The sequence below is a fragment of the Miniopterus schreibersii genome (assembly GCF_964146895.1).
Source record: "Miniopterus schreibersii genome assembly, chromosome: 22".
Lineage (NCBI taxonomy): Eukaryota > Metazoa > Chordata > Mammalia > Chiroptera > Miniopteridae > Miniopterus > Miniopterus schreibersii.
Window position 1 is genome coordinate 15,500,515 of NC_138124.1, and position 20,760 is coordinate 15,521,274.

General features: G+C 55.0%; 1 protein-coding gene and 1 long non-coding RNA gene across 3 annotated transcripts; one reads left to right on the plus strand and one right to left on the minus strand.

Annotated features, from left to right (window-relative positions):
• The first annotated feature begins 183 nt into the window (after positions 1–183).
• Positions 184–13,619, plus strand: FSD2 (fibronectin type III and SPRY domain containing 2). Of its 2 annotated transcripts, XM_081124479.1 has the most exons (16): positions 184–266; positions 377–649; positions 961–1,162; positions 2,072–2,259; positions 4,120–4,838; positions 4,975–5,070; positions 5,711–5,941; positions 6,875–6,897; positions 7,769–7,890; positions 9,133–9,288; positions 9,959–10,093; positions 10,608–10,758; positions 11,436–11,569; positions 11,677–11,809; positions 12,233–12,409; positions 13,064–13,619. In XM_081124479.1, exons 5-16 carry the CDS (start codon positions 4,350–4,352, stop codon positions 13,314–13,316), a joined length of 2,100 nt encoding a protein of 699 aa, XP_080980605.1. In that variant the 5' UTR covers positions 184–266; positions 377–649; positions 961–1,162; positions 2,072–2,259; positions 4,120–4,349; the 3' UTR covers positions 13,317–13,619. The 2 variants fall into 2 exon arrangements, with proteins under 2 accessions (XP_080980605.1, XP_080980606.1); XM_081124480.1 differs by lacking the exons at positions 377–649; positions 2,072–2,259 and having other exon boundaries at positions 188–266.
• Positions 13,620–13,861: 242 nt separating this feature from the next.
• On the minus strand, positions 13,862–15,555 carry LOC308550558. Its single transcript, XR_013997923.1, has 2 exons — positions 15,109–15,555; positions 13,862–14,141 (listed from the first exon to the last, which is right to left on the minus strand). It is a non-coding gene; the product is annotated as an uncharacterized lncRNA (long non-coding RNA).
• Positions 15,556–20,760: the final 5,205 nt, after the last annotated feature.

Sequence of the window (20,760 nt, forward strand, 5' to 3'; positions counted from 1 at the left end):
GCGACATTTTCCGCTCCACTGTCATCGCGTCAGCGCCGCCCCTCCCGCAGCGGCTTCCGATTGGCTGGGCGGCTGGGAGGCTTCCAGCGGCGCCCGGGATTGGCCGGATCCCAGAGGGCGGGCCCGCGACGGCCAATGAGAAGGCCAGGCGTCTCCCTGCGGCCCCGCCCTCGGGTGTCAATCAGAGACGCGGCGTCATCCCGGACCCGGGAATTCCCAGGCCCTGCCTCGCCCTTCCCACCTTTGAACAGACTGAGGCGGAAAAGGTATTTGTCGGGGGAACGGGTGGCTGGGAGCCCGTGAGAACCGCCCGGCCGGTTCCATCTTTTTTATTTTTTATTTTTAAATTTTTTTAATGCGTTTTTATTGACTTAAGAGCGAGAAACATCCATGATGAGAGTCATTGCTCGGCTGCCTCCTGCACGCCCTCTGCTGGGGATCGAGGAGCCTGCACTCCGGGCAGGTGCCCTGACCGGGAATTGAACCCTGACCTCCTGGTTCCTGGGTCAATGCTCAACCCCTGAGCCACACCGGCCAGTCCCATTCTGTCTTTTGCGTGGGGAGGCTCCAGTGAATTGATGGTTCCTGCTCCCCAGGAAACAGGAAGGTGCAGGCTTCCTGGAGAGAGCAAACCTTCCATGAAGCACAGGTTCGTTGTTACCAGTTCAGCCGGCTTTTACGGAGGGTCTGCCGTGTGCCTGTTTGGGTGTAGGGCAGTAGATGTAAAAATCGGAGATCAGATCGCCATTTGCAGACTTGAAATGGTCTAGAAACTGATTCATGCTCTCAGCTAACGGAAGAAAGTCAGACGGAATCAGAGTCTGGAGACTGGTGGAGCGATTTCTCCCGAAAGAGCTGTCCTTGGGCCAGGGGAAGGCTTGGAAGTCCCACCCTCAACCTCTAAGCTCAGTGAGGGGTCTGCAGCGGGACCTTTCAGAGAGCTCTCGGTCTTTCCTGCAGGTGGGCCAGTGTGACCTGAGGCTAGAGGATCAGCTGCTTCGGAGGCAGAGCCAGGGGAGGTGGCTGCACTGGGACATCTGCATCCCAGAGTTCGCTGCGACCAAGGATGGGGCCTGCGTACCAAGATCCAGATGTGGGCCAGCAGGAAGCCAGAGCCAGCAAGGAGTCGTCTAGATCCTGCCTAAGAGAACCAGCTGCATGGGTGAGGAGACCTCATTTGAGAGGTGGCCCCACCAGGGCTTAGGGGAGGAGTGCAAGGGACCCCCTCGAATAGAGGGTTTCTTGGCCTCGTTGTGGGAACTTCAGGGAAAAGGTGCCCGTAATGGGAAACTCCAGAGAAGTACAGAGGCTCCCAGGGAGAGGGAGAGATTGGGAGAGATTAAGGGCTCTAAGTGTCTGCCAGCCCCAGGGAGCCTGCAGCTGCACCAACTGTGACACCAGCTCATTGAGGAGCTGTTTTATCACCCCAGCACCTCTGCCCTGGCCTGTAAACCAGCAGCTCAGGGAGGAGGTGTGGGGAGAAGAGGCCACCTCAGTCCTCCTTACCCAGGGCTGACTTATAACTAGAGAGGCCAGCTGGGGAGGGGAGATGATTTCGATGCTGGCTAAATTCAGTGTGACTTTTTGATTAACATATTGAGTCGTACATTTAATTACTGAGTAGAGACGAGGTCTTCAGGTGCTCCTAGGACTGTGTGTGACCTAAGGGGGAACAGAAAATCATGCATCAGCGGGGAACAAGTTGCACCCTGAGTAGACATTAAAGGAACAGTGGGAAGAAAGATTAAGTTGTGTTTGAATTCCTTCGGACGTGTGCTTACTCAAAACACTTCGGAAAAAGACCCTCAGTCCAGTCGCTAGGTGCCCAGCACCGGGGCTTTCAGAAGTCACCTTCTGTGTGGCTGCAGCTGCCCTCTTGCCCCAGCTCTCTGTACATAAACTGCCATCTGAGTCCCTCGGTGGAACCACAGGACTCCAATCCCCATAGTAAGAAGTAACTCAGGGGACAGCATGTGACCTCTCCTGGTGACACTTGAGCAGAAATGGCAGGACAGCCTGGGCAGGTCTATATTTGGGCTTCCACTCATGGCAGGCCTGTTGCTATTTGCAGCCGGGGTGGCTCGTGTTTCCATCGCCTTTGCCGCCCCATTGCGGAACCCTGTTGTCACACCCGCGGGACAGGCACGGGCACACAGAGGTCACTGGGAGGGAAAACCTGTCGAGCCGGGTTGCAGTTTTCTAGCCGTTACCTTCGGCCTCAGCATTAAGTGAAGAGTTCATGGACCCTTAAATTAGCAGGCAAGTTTTTGGATGGTAATTTTCTAATGCTAATTGTATTATCGAGACCCACTAACTTAATGCCACGATGCTAATGCAGTATCTTTCCTGTACGTGGGAAGAGAGAGCATTGTAAACTGCGGGTATGTGAATCACGGCAAGCGGCGTGAATGTCTTCCCTGCCTTCCTGTGACAGGGATTCGCCTAGTTTACTGAATGTGGTGTGGGTCCAGGCCGTGAAAGCCTCCGATGCTGGGGATTCTTGCCGTGTGTCTTGAGGGTATTTTAGTGCAGGGGTCCGTTTGCTGGAACAGTTTGGAACCCTACATGTGCATGCTGACAAAGCGTGATTCCATGCTTTGGTTCAGATACTAGAAAACAGCACTATCATCAGAGATTACCTGTCCTGCACGCCCCCTCCTCCCGTAGGAAGTGGTCAGGTTTGGGCCGCGCCTGTAAAGCTGACTTGAGCTGGTTTGTGTAACAGCACAGTTAACACTTTTGAGCAGGTTCCTTTTGCTGTGGCTCAGGAGTTGCTCGGGGCTCCATGGCTGGGCCTCTAAAATGATATGCAGAACTGCCTTTGCCCTTATGGGCTCACTTTTAGGGAGAGAATTCACAGCTTTCTGTGGATTTTCAGAGGCATCTGTGACCCATAAAAAGTTAAAAAAAAAAACATTTTGGCTGGGGGACTTTTCTAATTAAAGCATAGGGACACACCTCCCCTATGAGACCTGCAAAAGTCTTTTTATTTTTAACTGTAGCTTATGACAGAGTAGAAGCTATCCAGCCAATAGATTCTGTGATTTATTGCTTCATTTTTCTAGGCCTCAGTTTCATCACTTATAAAATGACAGTTTTTATTAATGTTCCTTTTCCCCCCCAATTCTGAATATTTTGTTAAGAAGTTATTTGGATATAAAAGTTATGGTCGGGGGCTGGGGGAGAGTGCTAAACTGTATCTTAAAAATTACTTTTGCTTTTGTTAAATTTTCCTCAAAACCTATTTCACATGTGTCATGTTGGAATAGCTTCATAATATTTGTTTTTCTTAAAACATTAGGTTTACCACAATTTTTTTAAAAAGGGGCCTTAGGAACTGGATTGTGATAATGGTTCCATAAGCTAGGGGTATTTGCTAAAAATTACTGAATTGTGCCCTTAAAATAGGTGAATTTTTTTTTTTAATATATCTTTATTGATTTCAGAGAGAGGAAAGGAGAGGTAGAGAGAGAGATAGAAACATCAATGATGAGAGAGTCATTGATCGAGCCCACAACCCGGGCATGTGCCCTGACCGGGAATCGAACCCCGATCACCTGGATCCCAGGTCGACGCTCAGCCACTGAGCCACACCCAGCCAGGTGAAAATAGGTGAATTTTATGGCATGTAAATTATATTTCAGTAAAATTGTTTTTAAAAAGATATTAGGGAGAAGATAAGCAGCTCACACAATTCCAAGTTCTGTGGGGGAATCTGTGGTTGATGAAGTACTTGTGCGGGTTAATCACCGTCGAGGCACAGCAGACGCGGTGGGTGGGAATTTAGGCCAATATCTGGACATCAGCTCTACCTGTCTGTGACGTATACGGTTAAACGGGGGAAGAGCCTGGTTCTCTGAACAATAAGGGCCATCGTCCTTTTGTGTGCACGGACCAGTGGTCTTCAGACTTTTCCTCCTTGTGAAACACCCTAGAACATTTACATCATCTAAAAATCCTCCCGTGGAAAGCACACCTTTCTTTACAGGTGGTTCAAAGTGCGACCACAGCTGAGCTGCTCGGGTGATTTTTAAAAATTTGTGAATGACTTAAGCCCAACCTAGTGACCGTCTCCTGCAGTGACCTCAGAAACAAGTTCTTTTTCTTCCTGTGTCCTAGGACCGAGGACCCACTACTGACTGTCCGGGAAGGATCCTTCTAGTGCAGAGGCACTGCCCGGGCTCCCAAGGCAACGGTGGAGGAGGAAACTGGGGAGGAGCTGGAGCTGGACAGGCCTACTGCCCTGGGGACGCCTACCCCTACCCACCGATCTGTATGACTCTGGGAACAGACCGTGGAACTTCCCAGAAGAAAGCTGTCGGGTGAGAAGAGCAGTTGTCTGATCTGAAATGACCTGTGAGCCAAGAGGGGCAGCAAAAGGTAAGCCTCCCCGAGGCCTTGGCGAGGAGGTGGACGAGCTTGTCCACTTGTATGGCCTTGAAGATGATGACGAACTAGGGGACGAGCTCGTTAACGAGAACACGCCCAGGATAGAAGTTTCCGAATACCCTCCTTTCGCGGCAGCGAGGAGAGAGCCAGCCGCGGCGCAGAGTGGCTGGGGACTCGCTGCAGAGGCTGCTGAGGCCGAGGACCTGGACTTCGGAGGGTGGGGCTCGGCAGGCCAGTGCGAGGCCCTGCGGGAGGCCTACCGGTACACGCAGGGCCGGGCCAGCGAGGAGTACGAGTGCTATGTCATCCCCGAGGAAGAGGGCGAGGAGGAGGCTGCCGATGTCTTCTGTGTCACCTGCAAGACTCCAGTGAGGGCGCTGGAGAAGGCTTTGGATGAACACAGGGAGCACGAGGTGACCCCGCTCAGCACGGCCCTGGAGAGCGCCAAGGTGAGCGGGTCCCATGGGTTCTTTCTCTTGGCACTGCACCTGGTCCTCAAGTAATAGGCCGGGAGTAAATCTGATGCCTTCCACAGAAGATGGAGAGAGGGGGTTAGCGTTAACGCCTTGTGACCCCGTTTGACAGGATGAAATTCACAAGAACATGTACAAGCTGGAAAAGCAGATTATCGAGATGGAGAACTTCGCCAGCCACCTGGAGGAGGTCTTCATCACCGTGGAGGTGAGAGCACGCAGGGGAGCCCATGGGACGCGTGCTGGTGTCCCTGTTACCCCTCCCTGCCCCTGCCCTCCCACAGCACCCTGGGCATGTGCCTCATGGAGCGATCGCCTGGCAGCCTCCTTACAGAACTATAAGCTCTTGGTGGGGAGGCTGCATCCTCTGCATCTCTGTCCCCGGTGTGACTACAGGGCAGGACTCTTGTGTGGGCCAACCGTGACAGGGCTTTGCAGACCCCCATCCTGTCACTGATCAGTGTGCCTCTCCTCAGCCGTTACCTATTTCTCATAAGATCAGTAAGTTCTGTGTGTGTTTCCAGACACATCCCAGAGCCCCGGGCGCGCCCCGTAGGTCTGCAGTACACCGCTGTTGGTTGTCACGGTGATGGGAGAGGCAGAAACAGAGGTGGCTGGAAGGGGAGGTGGGTGGCTAAATGCTGCCAGGAGAGAGGGCAGTGCTTTTTGTTAGGGTTACCCCTGGGGTTCTAGCCGGCGACTCCTGGTCGCAGCTCCCCCTGCGTCCACCCCAGCACCTTGGCAAGAAATGATAAGATGACAGTGAGGGACTAAAATGTCTCTGGGTAGATACATGCACGAGCCCCAAATGACTGTCGTTGACCCACCATGAGGTCTCTGTCTTGCAGGAGAATTTCGGGCGGCAAGAACAAAATTTCGAGTCCCATTACAACGAGATCTTGGAAACGCTTGCCCAAAAGTATGAAGAAAAAATACAGGCTCTAGGGCAGAGAAAAAAAGAGAAGCTGGAAGCCTTGTATGGTCAGCTGGTCAGCTGTGGAGAAAACCTGGACACCTGTAAGGAGCTGATGGAGACAGTGGAGGAGATCTGTCACGAGGAAAAGGTTGACTTCTTAAAGGTAAGTCGGGCAGTGAGGGGAAATAATCACCGTAGTGGCAGTTGTGGCCGGAGTGGGTTAGAGCGTCCCCTCTGCCCGGCGGTGTGGGCATCAGTGTTTACGGTCAGCATCCACTTGTCACCCACGAGTGGCCAGGTGAGCTCACACGTAGTCCACCCCTTCCCTCCACCATGGCCCAGGTAACCCAGAGCCTCTGTTCCTCCATCCTGGTTGCCTCTGTCTCTTCCCCCTGGAGCTGAGCAAACACAGTGCTTGGAGTTCCCTGGCACGTCACACGGCCTCTTGGAGCTCTGGGGAGAAGACCGTGCAGGGTAAAAAGTCACTTCGTTTCCCAGTTACAAGTGCACTGATGATAAATCTTCATAAACTCAGGCATGCCAAAAAATCCGTTTCTTAATTTCCTCGAAATGTAATTAAATCCTCCGCCAAGCCCCCATGCAGCTGGGCTGTGAGAATCTCATCTCGGTCGGAGCTCGGTCCCCACAGGAACAGGGGCAGTTGTGTCCAGATGTGCGGGAGGGGCCTGAGCCTCCAAGCTTCCTGTTTGTCACATGTGGCCTCGACACTGACCAAGCTCATCGTGGTCCTCAGATCCCAGCAGCACCTCCTTCCAGCCGTGCTTGGGGCCAGGGACCTGTGACTGAAGCTGGAAAGCAAGTGGGCCGGCACCTCCAGAGCTCAGTGCTCAGACCTTTTGAACCAGTGGTCCCTTGTCCATGACCCCGCCGTGTCTCGAGAATAATCCAGAAGGTGGAGAGAGAGAAGCGTGAGGGTGTCCCTCTCATAGAGTGGTTTTGTTAGAGCGTGGGGTACGGCTGGATTTTTGTCTTTTATCAGTTACCAAGTTTTGTAAAATATATTTTTATTGTTATATAGCATTAAAAACTTTATTTCCAAAATTACTTTAACATTGTCTCCCTATCTCCTTTCCAGGACGCCATGGCAATGGCTGACAGGTAACACCTTTGTCTTACATGTACCTTCTCCTGCCCCTTGGTTGAATGCTCCCAGTCTCAGCTCTGTGTGTCCCTAAGATTAAACGGCACTGGCTTCCGAACAACGGTGTGCGGTCGCCAAGACCCTCTAGCACCGAATCTCAGAATCTTAGGGCTGGAAGGGAGCGTGTGGTGAGGCCCAGCCAGCAGGCCCGTGGTCAGATCTCCCCCACGAGCCCCATGACCCACCAGGAGCTGAGATCCAAAGAGTGTCCCAAGTGTGCCCAGCTGTGCCCGGACCCAGACCGTGTGCTACAGAAAGCACATATACCATAGAGTCAGACAGGAGTTCAAGTCCTGCTGCCCCATGACCGTGGGTGTCCAGCCAGTCTAGGATCCACCTTCTTAGCTACACACAGGGACTGTCTTGGAGTTAAATCAGTGTCTGCAAAGCAGCATGAGCACTGAGGCTTAGGAATGGAAGAGTTAGTCATGTGGATGCTGGCAAGAGACAGGCCTAGGTTCAGTGCTGCCCCGCCTCTCAAAGCCTGTGGCTGCCAGGAGGCAGGTGTAAAGAAGACCCAGAGCCCGCCGCTCGGTGGGCCAGCTGAGGGCATTTGGAGAGGAATCCCCAGGAATCTGTGCATTTCGGGCCTGGGCGGTGTAGGGGAGGGGTTCTCCAGGGGGTGTGGGTCTGGAGCTTGGTGCACATCTCGCACCCCTTCCGTTCCCCTCTAATGCACAGACCAGCCCACCAGCCCCATTGGCGACCTGCTGGGGCAGCCACCGGAGAAGCAGAGCCTTCCTCCTGTGTTACCAGTGGCCCGGCACAATAGGGAGACCCCAGGAGGCTGCTCTGCATTCTCACAGGCACGTCTTTTTATACTGACAGACTCAGAACATTCCTGGAAACGGAAACGGATGTGGGCATCTCCTCACAGCCTGCCTTGGAGGATCAGACCTTGGACTTCTCCGACGTGGAGCAGCTGCTGGGCTCCATCAACACTGTCCCAGGTGCTCACCTCCCTCCCCCTGGCGCGGACACCACCGCACGTTCCCGTCTTCCTGAGCTTTGAGGTAGAAACTCGGATGGCTGGAAAAATCATAAAGATTTAGAAATGGATTTTCCCCCAAGCTCCATGTTTTTTTTTTATAGCTTGTAAGGGTGAGAACAGAGCTGACCTCCCCGGGTGAGTGCCCACCCTCACTCTCCAGGGTGCCAGCGTCTGTCTCAAAATAGTGTCTATTCATAGCTTAACCATCTTCATAAACACCTGTTCTGCTATCTGATTTACACCAAGCAAGGAGCCCGATTTCATGTTCATAACTGGGACAGTGGTTACGAAATGAGCTTGAGGAGCTGGCGAGAATCCCAAGTTGGCCACTTCTAAGCTGTGTGACCCTGGACAGCTGCCTAACCACTCTGAGCCTCAGTTTCCTCATCTGTAAAATGGACGCGATACGCCTTGTGGGGACAGGGTGGGCATTAAACGAGGTGCTCTGTGTGAGGCACGTCACAAGGTGCCAGGTAGCTCTCAGAACCGTCACTGTGGTCACTTATTTCTGAGAACAAGACTAGAGAATTCAGCTGCTGGTGCCTCAGCTTCCCTCCTATGGCACCAGCAGCACTGTGAGCAATGCTGGGAATCTCCTTTCAGCTTTTTCTTTTACGCAGATTTTTCAAAGATAAAAATGGAATAGTTCTGCTTTGTAATCTGCTTTTCTTAGCAAAACAATTATGGTGCATATTTTCTCTTGATTAATTTTTCTGCAGCATGGTTTTTAAAAATCATGTTTATTTATTTCTCAACTGTTGGGTGTTTGGTGTTTCTAGGTTTTTGCCACCATGAACCATGTGGGAATGAATGTCCTCAGTTGTGTATCTTGGGGCCATTCTTAGACTCACTGGGGGCAGCAGTGCTGGGTCCTGCTCCCTGCCCCTGTGGATGGCATGGAAGGGTCAGAGGATCCATACCCAGGGCAGGACTTGCGAACCGTATGCCAGCCTGAGTCCCTGTCACTGGCCACTCCCCAGGCTCATGTGTGTTTGTCAAAGCAGGAAGGGACACACTGGCTGTGGCCTGCAGCTCCTGGTTGGGAGGTTTAGCCTCCCTCCCTTGTCCACTCTGGCTTCCGCCCCCATCTCCTGAGCCCACCGGTGCACTGGGGGATCAGTGGTCCTGTGAAAGGGGCCATCCCATCCTTCTAGGGAAGCCCCCTCATCAGTGTTCATTTTCTTCCCTTCCCCTTCTCTAGCTCCTTCTGCCCCAGTGATAAACCCGCAGGCCCCCAACTCGGCCACGGGCTCCTCTGTCCGCGTGTACTGGAGCTTGTACTCTGACGACACTGTGGAGAGCTACCAGCTGTGCTACCGGCCAGTGAGGGACGGCTCGCCTGGGAAGGACCAGGCAGGTGAGGCTCCGCCGGGACACAGCCACACTCCAGGGTGATGACGGCCCCTCGGAGGCCCTGGCCCTGTGAGAAACTGGAGGGTTGGTCTGCAGACCCCATTCCGGACTGAGCAGCCCTGGGAGTGGTCTCCACTGTGGGCAGCTCTTGGCCCAGCCTCTTCCCAGGGAAATGGGGCTGACTGGTGTGAGGCGACGGCTGGGGTCGCTGCCTCCCCTGCACCCTCCCCCCACGGATAAGCCTTTTTCCTGCTGAGAAGGGAGGTCAGGCAACAGAGGAGCCCCAGCTGAGCACCTGAAGAAACCGGATCAGGGCCGGCCTGACAGGGAGCTTCCTGTGTGCACGGGGTCGGAGTGAGAGTGGGAAGGGACTTAGAGATTTCCACTGTGTGGATACGGAGACCCAGGGAGAAATGAGCTGTCCATGGGGACGTGAGTTTCGGAGGCACCGCGACAAGAATCGAGTCTGCAGGCTCCCTGCCCAGAGCTCTGGCCGTTGTACCAGTTCATGCAGGAGGGTCCTGAGTGCCAAAGGGGAGGATGGTGTCCTGCCCAGCGACCAGGAAAGGAAGGGAATCTTTGAGAAAGTGAGAGGTTTAAGCGATGATGCGGGAGGCACAGTGAGTAGGGAACCATGTGGCCTGTTTTAGGGTGGAATTCTTTTTCCCCCCCAGAGTTTACAATGACCGTCAAAGAAACTTACTGCTCGGTGACAAACCTGGTGCCAAATACGCAGTATGAATTTTGGGTCACCGCTCAGAACAGGGCTGGTGTCAGCCCTGCCAGTGAGTGCGCGGTGTACATGACAGGTAAGGGAGCACCTGTCCCGCAGCAGGCCCTTCCTCAGGGCACACAGGGTCCCGGCTTCCTCGATGGGGTGGGGATCTTGGTTTCATTTGGATGGATGGGAATAGCTGTGTATTTTTTTTCTTTTATCTAATACACCAAATCCACAGACACTTACCTCTCACACTCTGGAGGCTGGGAGGTCCCCAGGGCCGCAGACTGTCTGGTGAACACGTCCTGTGCCAACGTATCCCCCGTGGAGGAAAGGGGCCAAGGAGCTCTTTGGTTCTCTTTTATAAGAAACCCCTTCCACCATCATGACCCAATTGCCCCCCCAAAAAACTCCAAAAGCCATACACTGGGGGCAAGGTTTCAACATAGGAATTTGGGGTCACACACTCGGTCTGTGGCACCTGGTTTGCTTTTTGTCGTCCTAAATGTCTCGTGGAAAGAGTGGTTGTGATATTGTCCGTGCTCTGGACAATGCTGTGGGTGCGAACAGAATGGTGGTTCCCTCTCCCTCTCCCCTGCGTCTAGCACCTTCTCCCCCCGTTATAAAGAGCAAAGAGGTAAGGAGCTGCGAGGAAGCTGCACTGATTTGCTGGGAGTCTGGGAACCTGAACCCTGTGGACTCGTACACGGTGGAGCTGACCCAGGCCGAGACGCCGGGAGCCGCAGGCGTGACTGAGTGAGTCCTGCTCGGGAGGTGTGTGGGGTCTGCAGAGGCCGGGACTGTGACTCACAGGAGCCTGAGCTCTGGGTGCCGAGTTCTGCTGGGAAGTAGCAGGAATGCGTCACTGAGCTGGCTGATGCGTGAACGATTAGTGAATAAGTGGTTAAACCCCAGGTTTGCTTTTTTAGCCCAAAGGTTTACCGTTCATTCATTCAACAAGCATCGAGGGCCCAGGCAGTGCCAGGGCTTTGCGTGGGCTCCGGTGAACAGGACAGAGATTCCCTGCCCTTGAGCTGACAGTGGGGGAAACAGACAAGAAACAAGAAAACAAAGAATTGCATAAAAGTGTTCTCTGAAGAGAAGGAAATGTAATGAAACCCGAATATGGTGGAGGCAGGAAACCCCTCTGGGCAGAGCCGACGTTTAAACCGAGACTGAGGGTGGGAAGGACACAGGTCTGAGAGGAGGGGATGCAGGGGCGCCCCCGGGGAGGCAGCTGCACAGCTTGATGTGCAGAAGCTAAACGCCCACCTTGCTGGGGTGGAAAGGGGAGCAGGAGGCAGAACAGAGCTCAGTGTTTGGAGGACATCGTGTCCGGGGTAGGAGGCTGCCTGGGAAACACGGATGTCCCCTTGGTTTGAAGGGAGGCCTGGTGCGTGGGCTCGGGATGACAGGCTCCGCTTCCTGCTCAGGTCTGTTGTGGGCATCCCCACCTGCGAGTCCCTGGTGCAGCTGCAGCCCCGGCAGAGCTACACGATCTACGTGCGCGCCCTCAACGTGGGGGGCCCCAGTGCAAGAAGTGAGCCTGTCACAGTCCACACCACAGGTCTGCACCCAGCCACACACTCGCAGGGACCCAGTAGCCACCTGGTGGCAGGCTCAGTGCTGCTAAGACTGGCTGCTGAGCACCCACCTGGATTTGTTCCCCTGCAGGCAGCTACTTCCGCCTGAGTGAGCAGACCTGCCATCCCTGGCTGACCATTTCTGAAGACGGGCTGACAGTTGTACGAGGCGAGAGGAAGACGTCCGCAAGGGCACTGCCCCCCAGCGACATGCGCTTCAGCAGGTAGGCCCTGTGTCCACTGCTCACTAGAACATTCTATGAACCTCCCTGGTACACACTGTTGTTCAGGTGAAACTGGATTAAGACAAATGCAGCCTTGAAGGGGGAAGAAATCCCAGAAATAAACGAGGGGACAGGGGCCTGGTGGTGAGGAGGGGCTGGTGTGGGCAGAAGGGACCTGTAGTGGCCTCTGAGGTCAGCCCTGGGCTGCGGGACCTGGGAGGTCAGACCACCAAACTGAGGCTGAGGGTCACACGGTCAGTCCGTGGGAGAGAGAAACGGGGTCTCTAGCATCAGTCAGGTGAGCTTGGCGAGCTCAGGGTGTGCCACGTCACAGGTGAGGTGTTCACACCAGCAGTTGTTGTCACCCACCTGCACAGCCAGGCGTGGGTCCCCACATCACACGTTTCCACTTCCTAAACCCAGGTGTGTAGCTGTTATGGGAAACCTCACTCCAGTCCGAGGGCGCCACTACTGGGAGGTGGAGGTGGAGGAGCGCCTGGACTACACGGTGGGTGTGGCCTTGGAAGATGTCCCTAAACAGGAAGACCTGGGAGCAAACTGCCGGTCCTGGTGCATGAGGCACACGTGGGCGTCGCCAAGGTAAAGCACAGTGTGGATGCAGAGGGAGAGGTTTTCACTAGCAGTAATCAAGGCTACAGTGTCCGCTATAAAATAGCCCAAGGTCTTTCAGGACTCGTTTCCCACCCTCCCCCTGAAGCGCCACTGGGAAGGGAAGAGCAGCTTCCGGCAGTTCCCTCAGATAAAACAGCTCACGTGCACGGAGAGCTGCTTGGGTGCCGAGCACTGTTCTACACCCGTAATGAACTCATGCTTACGTCTCACAAGTGCATCATCCTCTCTTAAAACTAAGAAAGCTAAGCCTCACAGTAGTGAGATGGCCCACCCAACGTGGATTGAGACTCCCTGTTTCAAATCTCTTTATTGCAATGGATTTTGAACCTCAAAATCCAAAATTTTAAAACATGTGTTGTGTCTATACAAACAGATGCAATGAGTTTGTAATATCGTACCTGTCTTAGGTTAAGAGGCTGCTCAAAAACAAAGTTTAAATTATACGTTTCTTAGGACAAACTTTAGAAAAGAGATACAGAGAATAGTCGTAGAAACGGCTTGTTATTGGGTAGTCATTAATAAAAGTAATACATCAGAGGAGTGTTTGAGTAAAGCTATAGAAAATGCTCTGAAAATGGCCATCTACAGAATTTCTGAAAATGTTATATATCTGTATTTCAGGCATAAGTATGAATTTCTACACAATAAGATGACGCCAGACATAAGAATAACAGTTTCCCCAAAGAAGATTGGTGTTCTGTTAGACTATGAAAATTCGAAATTGTCCTTTTTCAATGTGGACATTTCCCAGCATCTGTACACGTTTAGCTGTCAGCTTCCCCGATTTGCACATCCCTGTTTTTCTTTGGAAAAGCCTGGGTCTCTAAAGGTACTCAATGGCATTTCAATGCCAAAGCACGTCACCTTCTACTAGGCCATCCTGATGCCCAGCTCAGTCCCTGTACCCACCCCTCCCTCAGCCACTCACCCAGCACAGTTCTGTGGCTCACACGTGTGTGCTGGCCCCGCTTCCTGACCTGGGCTTTGTCCTGCGTGCCGCCCGCCACCTGCGTGATGCCGTCCTCAGTCATTAGCAGGCCTGGCTGTCAAGTGAGGGCTCAGACTGAATAAACTCAGAGGTTCTTCAGCTTGTCAAATTGCTGGTCTATTTGTGTTTATGCAAAATATGAGTCTCCAAGGCCTACCGAGCTGGGGAGGGGAGCAGTGAGAGAGGCATGAGTGTCAGTGGCTGCAGCAGCCCCAGGAGAAGGCAGGAGGCTGTCCACAGGGAACCAGAAGCCTCGTGTCTGTCTCCTCTCCTGTCTCCCAGTAGTCAGCGGCACTGTGATGAGGTTCCTCCCAACAACTCTTGGTAACGCCTGCACCTCCTTCCCAGTGCTTACCCCATTTTTTTTTTTTTTTTAATGTTTTTATTGATTTTAGAGAGAGGGATAGAGAAATAGTTAAAATCTTGTCACCTAGAAGGTTTTAGTAAAATTTTATTTGACCAAAAATAAAACCATCTAGAAGTGGCTTTTTGACATTTAAAATCCACTTAATTTAAGCAAGGCAGATGACCAATCACAAGCATCACGATTATTTATCATAAATAATTGTTGTTTAAACAGAAGTCTAGAACAGAAGCAAAACTTTTGGGGTTTTTTTGTAAAATATTTTGATTCCTTAAAATGCCATAACCTGCTGAAACGAAACTTCAACAAGGGACAGGATTTACCTCAAGGCCACGTTCACCGGCAACCTGTTAAAAAAAAAAGATCTTTAAAAAGCCAGACCATTGTAGCCACAATCCCTGACCCTGGGCAGTTAGAACAGAAGACACCAAAGTCTGTTCTTTCCTTGGCTTTACCTCTGTCACTTTATACTGAGCAGTTATTGACATAAGCTTTTGCTCCCGTCCACAAAGGGGGAAAAATGTGAAGAAAAGCACAGAATCTTGGTGTAAACCAACGTTCGGAATACTGAGAATTTAAGGCACCCTTATTACACGGGACTGGAACGTTGGTTAGATGTGGCCTATCAAATGACACTGGTCTCTGGTACAGTTAGGTTGCCTTTTATTTGGAAAAGTGTGTTTAATGATGGCTCCCTGCTGGTTCAGACAATGACGTGATCACAGGCACAGACCAACAGACTATTCCTGAAGCGCATCGAGTAAGCAGAGCAACAAGGCCTTTTACTCAATACTCCTCACCTCCAAAATTTGTTAAAATTACGGCTCACACACTGGCAGGCGCCCCCAGCACCGTTCACCACTTGTCCTTCTGCAGCTGCGACGCTGTGGGTCTGTCCAGGGAGGCTGAGCGACCAGAAAACTTCCTGGACGCCCTGAGGACCGCGCCACAGGGAAGGCCTCTCCTCCTCTTTCCAAACCAGCGCTCCCATTTCTGGTCCCTTCCTCTCAATGACAGGAAGATGCTCACGGGTTCACCCCCTCCACCCTTTAATCCGTAAATAGACGATGGGAAGTGCTGTCGGTGGGTCAGTAGGTCCCGAGCTCACTTCGCCCCAAGACCTGTTCCCCCGCCGTTCACTTTACTCTAGGAGGCTGGAGGCCGAGCCAGCTTGACTTCAAGGGCTCTGCTTTCCCGGTCTCCCTCCAGAGGAGCGCGGCGAGTCCGGCTCCTAAAACGCGTCCCAGCACGCTGACGGCACGTAGGGAACGACCTCCATTACTTCGAGCTTATCCGAGAGACCTGCGCTCTCACCTCGTTTCCCCGCAGAGCAACGTCAGCCAGTCAAAGGAAGACGAGCGCGTAGGGTCTGGAGACGAGGCTCCAGCCCGGCAGCGTCCTTCCCTCGCAGCACGAACCCGGACTCCGGTCCTGCTGCGCCCGTGCTCGTTCCTAAGCCTCCGCGCGGGTCTCCCCTTGAAAGGGGCCTGGGGGTGCCCTTGAGCTCAAGCAGCGCGGGCGGGGGGCGACCCGCCCAACCACCTGCGGCGCCCGCGGGCCAGAGGCCGACCTGAGCGCACCCGTCGGCCCCCGGCAGACGCGTCCCGCCCTCGGGCCTCCCTTCCGGGCCCATCCGGCCGCGGGCGACACCTGAGCCGGGGCGCCACCCGCAGCCGCGGGAACCAGCCGCGGGCCCCCGTCAGCACCGAGGCGCCGCCCGACCGGCCCCTCCCGCGACACGCGCGGCCCAGCCGCCGCCGCTAACCCCCTTTTCTTCCGGCGGAAAAGGGGCGCCTTCCGGTTTCCGGGGCGTGGGGAGGAAGTCCCGCCCCCCGCAGCGGCGTGGTGATGTAACGACGCGACGAGGCGCCGCGCGCAGGCTCAGACGGGAGGAGGCGGGTGGCGCGCCCCCCGGGGGCCGGGCGGAGGGACCGCGGGGCCAACAGCGCGCCGTGGAGGCTCCGCCGCCTGGGGAAGGCCCCGTCCTCTCGCGGGGCGACCTCCCCGCCCTCAGCCGCCCGTGTCGCCGCGCTTAGTTCCTGCCCGTTGGGTCGCGTCGCCCGTTTCTCTCCAAGAGGGGCCCCCGCCTGCTGAGCGTCGGCCCAGCGGCGCGTTCGGGGCTCCCTGCTGCCGGCGCTCCCTCGTGGGCCAAGGCAGACACGTTAGAAATCGCAGGGATTTTTTTTTTTAATGTTTTTAATATGTTTTTATTGATTTCAGAGAGAGGAAGGGGGAGGCGTCAACGACGAGCCCCGGATGGGCCACCTCCCGCGCGCCCCCTGCTGGGCGCCCTGCGCATTGGCGGGGAACCGAACCGTGACCTCCAGGGGTCAAGGAAGCCTTGATCCCAGCAGTGATTTTTTATTTTTAAATATAGCTTTATTGATTTCAGAGAGAGGTAGAAACATCAATGATGAGAGAGTCACTGATCGGCTGCAGCCCGCAACCCGGGCCTGTGCCCTAACCAGGAATCGAACCTTGATCTGGATCCTCAGGGGATGCTCAACCCCTGAGCCACACCAGGCTGGGCCCAGCAATGATTTTAACGTTAGGAAACCTGTTGCTGCAAATCAGGGTGCTGGCAGTTTAGAGCGTTTTAAACTAGGTGGTCATCTCAATGGAGAAAGCGTTTTTCTGGGGAAAAATTCAGCACCTACTTCCGTCAACTGGGTGAAAAACGCAGAGACGAATGAATGTGCCGAACGAAAGATGTACAATACGTTGACGGGAAATACGAAATGTCATTGAAAGGCTTTAAAAACCCAAGTAAATGTAGGTTTGTGTTCCCCAGTGGGAGAATCCAGTGTTCTAAAGATAGCACTCTATCACTGATTAGTTTTAAAAAAAGTTTTGATGTGTTGCCCATTAAAATACCGATAGCATCCCCAAATAACTATTTGGTCAAAGTGTTATTTATTCTTTCGATCCCCTCTTGGGTGCCATTGATTGGTATTTCATTTAGAATGTTTGTATCTTTTGTGAGTGAGATCGGCACATAGTTTTTTGGGTCCTATGTTAATCAGATGTTGGTATTTAAAATTATCCTAGATCCCTTAAATTAGGGAGTAATTTATATTTTTCTATAGTCTGAAATAAATTTATAATTACTTGCTCTTTTAAAGCTGAATAGAGAACTCAGTTGTACGATGAGAACTCTATTATACGGAGAACTCTATTACATGATACAGTGTTGTGTGGTGAATGGGGCATTTAGGTGCCCTGGGGAGGCCAGTGTGGGAGGAAGACCCCTTCAGGGAGCTGGCACAGGCAGGTATGGGGAAGGGGCTGAATGCCAGGAGGAGGGGAGAGAAGCCGGGCGAGGTTACCAGTTACCCACCCCAAACCCTAGCCTCACAGCATCTGGCTGCCATCTGCCCCCAAAGCTGCCAGGAGCAGGAAGTCAGTGCTGCCATCAGACTGGCCTAGCCCTTGATGTTCAGAACAAGGCTCCAGGGCTTCCTGCTTGGCTCCTTTACCTGCCTGAGGGCCTGGCCACTTGTCCTCCCTGCTCTGGCCACAGAAGGAGAGCACCTAGCAAGGTGTGGAGCGTGGCTACTGCAAGGTGAGCTGCTTGGGCTAGGGCTGGGCTTCAGGTGGGATTACTGCACCAAGACACCGGGTGACCAGAGGCTTTGTAAGGGAACGGCCTGCTCTGCCCCAAGCCGGGAGCCCCCCGGCCCTTGTTCTAGCCGAAGGTGGCTGGCAGGGAGCACTGACCCCAAAACCTTGCCTCTCACGGAGGAACCATTTGTCCAGGACGAGACTGAAAGGGGGCAGGAAAGGCTGGAGATTCAGGTCCGATCACAGCCGCAAAAACGAGGGCTGCCACAGTAGCCCCACAAGGCCTGTGCTCCGCCACCAGGCCCCACTGGGCTGAGGTCCTGCAGGGGCCTCTGGGGGAAGGACAGGGCCCTGGGCCCCAGAGAGACTGCCTGTCACCCCAACACCCAGTCTCAGGGCCACTCTCCCCATTCTGTTCTGAAAGCATCAGGGTGAGAGGAGAGAGCTGGGGCCTCCAGCAAGAAGCCCTGACAGGGTGGGCAGCATTGTCAGGCTGGGTGCCCAGAGGTTTCGATGTCTGTCCCTGGGCTCTTGCTCACAGATCCAGGGCCTTGCTCCTTTCCCTGTCTTGGCTTGTTGAAAGTCAAGGGGAAGGGCTTCCCAAGGTCAGGAAGGGTACCGGGGTCAGTACCTCCCGGCTTTGGGGTCTGGGGCAGGGGAGCGCTCGTTTGCTGGCCGCGGGAAGAGGCAGCACTGTACTGTGGTTAGGGTCACGGGCACCGGAGCCAGACTGCCTGGACTCGAATCCTGGTCCCTCCACGTACTAGCTTGTAACCTTGGCAACCTCCTGGCCTCACTTTCCCCATCTGTAAAATGGGAAGTACAGTAGCCGTCTCTCTCATGACAGTCGTTAGAGTTAAATGGGGTTGTAGCACAGTGTTTGGCAGCAAATATCATTATGGACGGAGCGCCACATGTGGACCCAGGTCCCCCGTCTGAGTGGGCATCTTCTCACCCAGACCCTGACTCAAAGTCCAGGGGCCCAGCTGGTGGTGGCCAGAGCGCCTCACCACCCCCACCGCCCTGGGGAACTTGGAGAGGGAGAGCCAGGGCCTTTCCAGCTGGGCGGTTTCCTGCAAGCTCTGGGGCAGGGGTCACAGGGAGGCGGCCGCCTCTGAGGCCCATTGTCCTCTGAGCTGAGAAGGTGCCTCCTTGCCACCCTTCCACCCCTGACGCCCAGCTTCCGCAGGCTCAGCAGCAAACCAAAGATAAGCAAACCTCGCCCCTTTCTTTCCCTTTGTCCAGCTCACAAAGAGCTCTCAGTGCCCAGCCTCTCAGGCTCATTGTTCCCAGCTCACAGATGAGGAAGTTGAGGCCCAGAGGGAACAAGTGGCTTGTTTGATGTTCTACACAGAAAAGTGGCACGGCCTGGACTAGGTCTGCCTGTCCCGTGCCCAGTACCGCAGGGCACAGGCCGCCCCACGGGCCGAGTGCACAGCCCCAGGGGAGAGGCAGGAGGGGCGGCAGGCTGGCCCCTCACTCTTGAGCAGCCGCGTGGTGACCGCTGGCTTTCTTCCTCCCTAGATGAGCTTCTCATTCCAGGTAACTGGAGCAGGAGTCCTCAGCTTGTCTTATCTCCTCCCCAGGTAGGGTGCCTGCTGCCCCCACAGGTGCCAGGACAATTCACCCTCTGCCCCAGCTCTGAAGCTGTTTGGTCCAGTGGGTACGGGGGGGGGGGGCTGAGTGTGTGGAATGGGGAAGCAGGAACCGAGGTGCCCGGCTACATGGTGGGAGGTAGAAGAGTATGGCCAGGGGGCTGCACAGACTGGGTCCTCCCTCTGCTCTCCCGAGGTCAAGGCAGCGGGGAAGCCCGAGCCTAGGATGCCCTGCCTCCCAGGCTTTCCTGGGCTCCCAGTTTTGGGGGACTTTTTCTATTTTAAAACCTGGAAAGCCCCGGGCAAACTGGGAGGAGTTGGTCAGCTGGATCTTCCGCAGCTCTCAGTCTGGGAAAAGGAGACTCACCTGGTCCTAAGTGGAGGCGACTAGGGACTGGGGCACAGAGGGAAAGAGAGGGTCAGGGACGGGAGGCGCTCAGCAACGTGGGCCTGGGCAGCCTTCCTCATTTCTTTCTTTCTTTTTAAATGTTTTTATTGATTTCAGAGGGAGGAAGGGGGAGGGAGGGGGAGAGAGAGAGAGAGAGAAAGGTCAAAGATGAGAGTCACTGATCGGCTGCCTCCTGCTCGCCCCCTGCTGGGGATCGAGGAGCCCGCACCCGGGGCCTGTGCCCTGACCGGGAATCGAACCGCGACCTCCTGGACCCTAGGTCGATGCTCAACCGCTGAGCCACGCCGGCCGGGCGGCCCTCCTCATTTCTATATGGATCCTTCCCACCAAATTCACATCAGCTGGAGTCAACCCACTTCCTTCCAACAAAGACCCCCAGAGACCTCGGGGTGGAGGGTCGCTTCCTTCTCGGCTCCTCTGCCAGAGCTCATGCCCAGCAGGCCCTCCTTTCACCCTCTCCCAGGCTGAGAGCGAAGCTCCCCCCGCACGGCCCTTTCCTCCCAAGTCCCAGAAGCCGTCTCTTCCCAGGAAAGATAGAAACGCCAACCGGGTGCACTCTCGCCTCTTTGCCGAGAGGTAGGAGAGGTGGCTGAAGTTTAGTGGAAAGGGCCGGGAGTCACGCTGGGTGCCCTCCGGCAACCTCTGAGCCTGTCTCCTTATCTGGAAAACGGGGCGTATCCAGTACGTACCCATCAGGTGGATTAGGTTACGTTAAGGGTCAAAGGAGCAGCTGCGGGGCCCTGTCTGCTGCGGACACTGCCGGAGGGGTCCGCCGGGGAGGCTGCCGGCCCCCCGCCCCTCTCACTGCGGCTGCTCTTTCTTCAGGACGCCTGCCCCAGCCAGGTACCAGCCGGCACACCGTCTGCCGGGTCACCTCCAGGGAGCCGCAGATGGGAGATGGTTGGGGAAGGGCACCCAGGGGAGGGGAGGGGGCGGCAAAGGAGTAGCAGGAATTTGAGACGAGAAGGCCCCGGTTGCTGCAGACTGAGGGGTTCCAGGGGGTGGCTCAGGGCTGGGACTTACCGGGGACGTCCAGGCCTCGAGGCCCTCGGCTCAGGGAGGCGGGTGCGGGGCCGCGAAGACGTTCCCCTCGGGCCTGGCCCCGAGGCAGGTCCCCCTGAGCCCCGGCGGTGGAGGGAGGCGGCCCCCCCACCTCGGCCTCTGCAGACGTCGGATCCCGTCCCCCCAGGCCCTGGCCGGGGCGGTCAGCACCCTTCAGTTCTTCCTCTCGGAGGCGTTCCTGAGCCAGCACTTGGAGACCGTGGAGCTGAAGGGCGGCGAGCCCGAGCCCGGAGACCTCTTCCTGTTCAGGCTCAGGTCCCGCACGGGACGCTGGTGCGGGGCCCACGCGGGCGTGTGCTGCGGCCACGGAGGGATCATCCACTTCGAGGGTGAGGGGGC